This window comes from Eimeria mitis, genomic scaffold, assembly GCF_000499745.2.
Source record: "Eimeria mitis Houghton genomic scaffold, Emh_scaff156, whole genome shotgun sequence".
NCBI classification, from domain to species: domain Eukaryota; phylum Apicomplexa; class Conoidasida; order Eucoccidiorida; family Eimeriidae; genus Eimeria; species Eimeria mitis.
The window spans coordinates 21,675-23,538 of record NW_013569777.1 but is presented as its reverse complement, the minus strand read 5'-3'; the positions used below and the strand labels follow the sequence as shown (position 1 = coordinate 23,538).

Here is a 1,864-nt window from a genome sequence, read left to right as displayed (position 1 = left end):
CTCTTTCTGTCTCCCTTTTTGTTTTTTTGTATCTATATTTTCTTTCTCCTTCTTGCTGCTGCTGCTGCTGGTGTTGCTGCTGCTGCTGCTGGTGTTGCTGCTGCTGCTGCTGCTGCTGCTGCTGCAGTATCTTTCTTTGCCTCCTGTCTCCTTCTCGTGCTGCTTCTGTTGCTGCTTCTGTTGCTGCTGCGTCTGCTGCTGCTGCGTCTGCTGCTGCTGCTGCTGCTGCGCCTCCTCATAATACTTCTCCTGCCGCCAGCAGCAGCAGCAGCAAAAGTAAAGCGCAGCAGCAACGAAGATGCATGCAGCTGAGGTGCAGCAGAAGCAGCAAGAGCAGCAGCAGCAGCACCAACTGCATGCGTTCGTTCTTGAATACATTCATTGCTGCTGCTGCTGCTGCTGCTGCTGCTGCTGCTGCTGCTGCTGCTGCAGGTAGCTGCTTGCTGCAGCTGCGATTCAATTTGCTGCTGCAGCAGCTGCAGCGAAGGAGTACTATTAAGAACCTGCTGCAGCTGCTGCTGCTCGTGCTGCTGCTCCTGCTGCTGCTGCTCCTGCTGCTGCTGCTGCTGCAGCTGCTGCAGCACCTCTTCTGCTGCAGCAGAATGCGCCGTCAGCAGCAGCAGCAGCAGCTCTTTTGCTGTTGCTGCTGCAGCAACACGAAGCTCTAAAACCCTAGAAGGAGAACCCCAAGAGAATGCATGCAGCAGAGACAAACCCTCGTCACCCTCAAACCCTAAACCCTTATTTATAAACTCAGGGATTGCTACTGACACCTGCACACAAACCCTAAACCCTAAACCCTAAACCCTAAACCCTAAACCCTAGAACGAGAATTATAAAATACACACCACAAACAACAGCAGCAACAAAAACACACCTAAACCCTAAACCCTAAACCCTAATAGATGCAAAACGAATGTCATACAAATATTCTCAGCGTCTAGGGTTTAGGGTTTAGGGTTTAGGGTTTAGGGTTTAGGGTTTAGGGTTTAGGGTTACCGTGACGAGTTCATTGCCGTCCTTGGGGTTTGTGTTTCCCTTGCTGAGGGTTTTATCTGTTGCTGCTGCAGCAGCAGGNGTTCATTGCCGTCCTTGGGGTTTGTGTTTCCCTTGCTGAGGGTTTTATCTGTTGCTGCTGCAGCAGCAGGGCATTGAAGGAGACAAAAGGAGACAAAGATACAGAGACAAAGACAGAGAGAAAAATATTTATAAAGAGAGAAGCAGCAACCCCGTTGGGGTGTATAGGCAGCTCCCCTAGCTGTATATATAAACAAACCCTTCAGGGGGCCCCCCTGGGGGGCCCCCCTATCTCTGCTGCTGCTGCAGTAACTCATTAAAGTGAGTATTGCACTCAATAAATCCTTAAACCCTTCTCAAGGGTTTAGGGTTTAGGGTTTAGGGTTTAGGGTTTAGGGTTTAGGAGGCTCCATCGATAGAAGGAGAGCAGGGGCCCCTAGCGATGTATTTTTTTTGTTTTTTTTTTTTTTAATAAAAAAGCAAACAAAAAAAACAAAAAATAAATGTTTTAGTTTTAAATATATATATAAACCCTAAACCCTAAACCCTAAACCCTCAATGTTGCTGCTGCTGCTGCTGCTGGGATCGCTGCTGCTGCTGCTGCTGCTGCTGTTGCTGCTGCTGCTGCTGCTGCTGATCTCGCTTTATATTCATAATTATAAATACTGCATGTAAATATATTAAATAAATAAATAAAAATTAAAAAAAAAATAAAAAAATAAATAATTTAGCGCATGCAGTTGAGGTGTATGTACACCTGAAATATGCAATCGATACTCAACGCCAGGCAAGCGGCGGCAGGGGGAGGCTAGTTTTTTTTTTTTTTTTTTTTTTTTTTTTTTTTTTT

At 46.4% G+C, this 1,864-nt stretch overlaps 1 protein-coding gene across 1 annotated transcript in view; it reads right to left on the bottom strand.

Annotated features, from left to right (window-relative positions):
• Positions 1–32: 32 nt before the first annotated feature.
• Positions 33–1,864, bottom strand: part of EMH_0001010 (OTU-like cysteine protease domain-containing protein, putative) — a gene marked incomplete at both ends in the record, with an annotated part of 5,847 nt that continues 4,015 nt past the window's right edge. The window contains one exon of the mRNA XM_013495410.1: positions 33–773. Within this exon, the coding sequence (XP_013350864.1) occupies positions 33–773 (741 nt within the window). The remainder of the gene's footprint in view (positions 774–1,864) is intronic.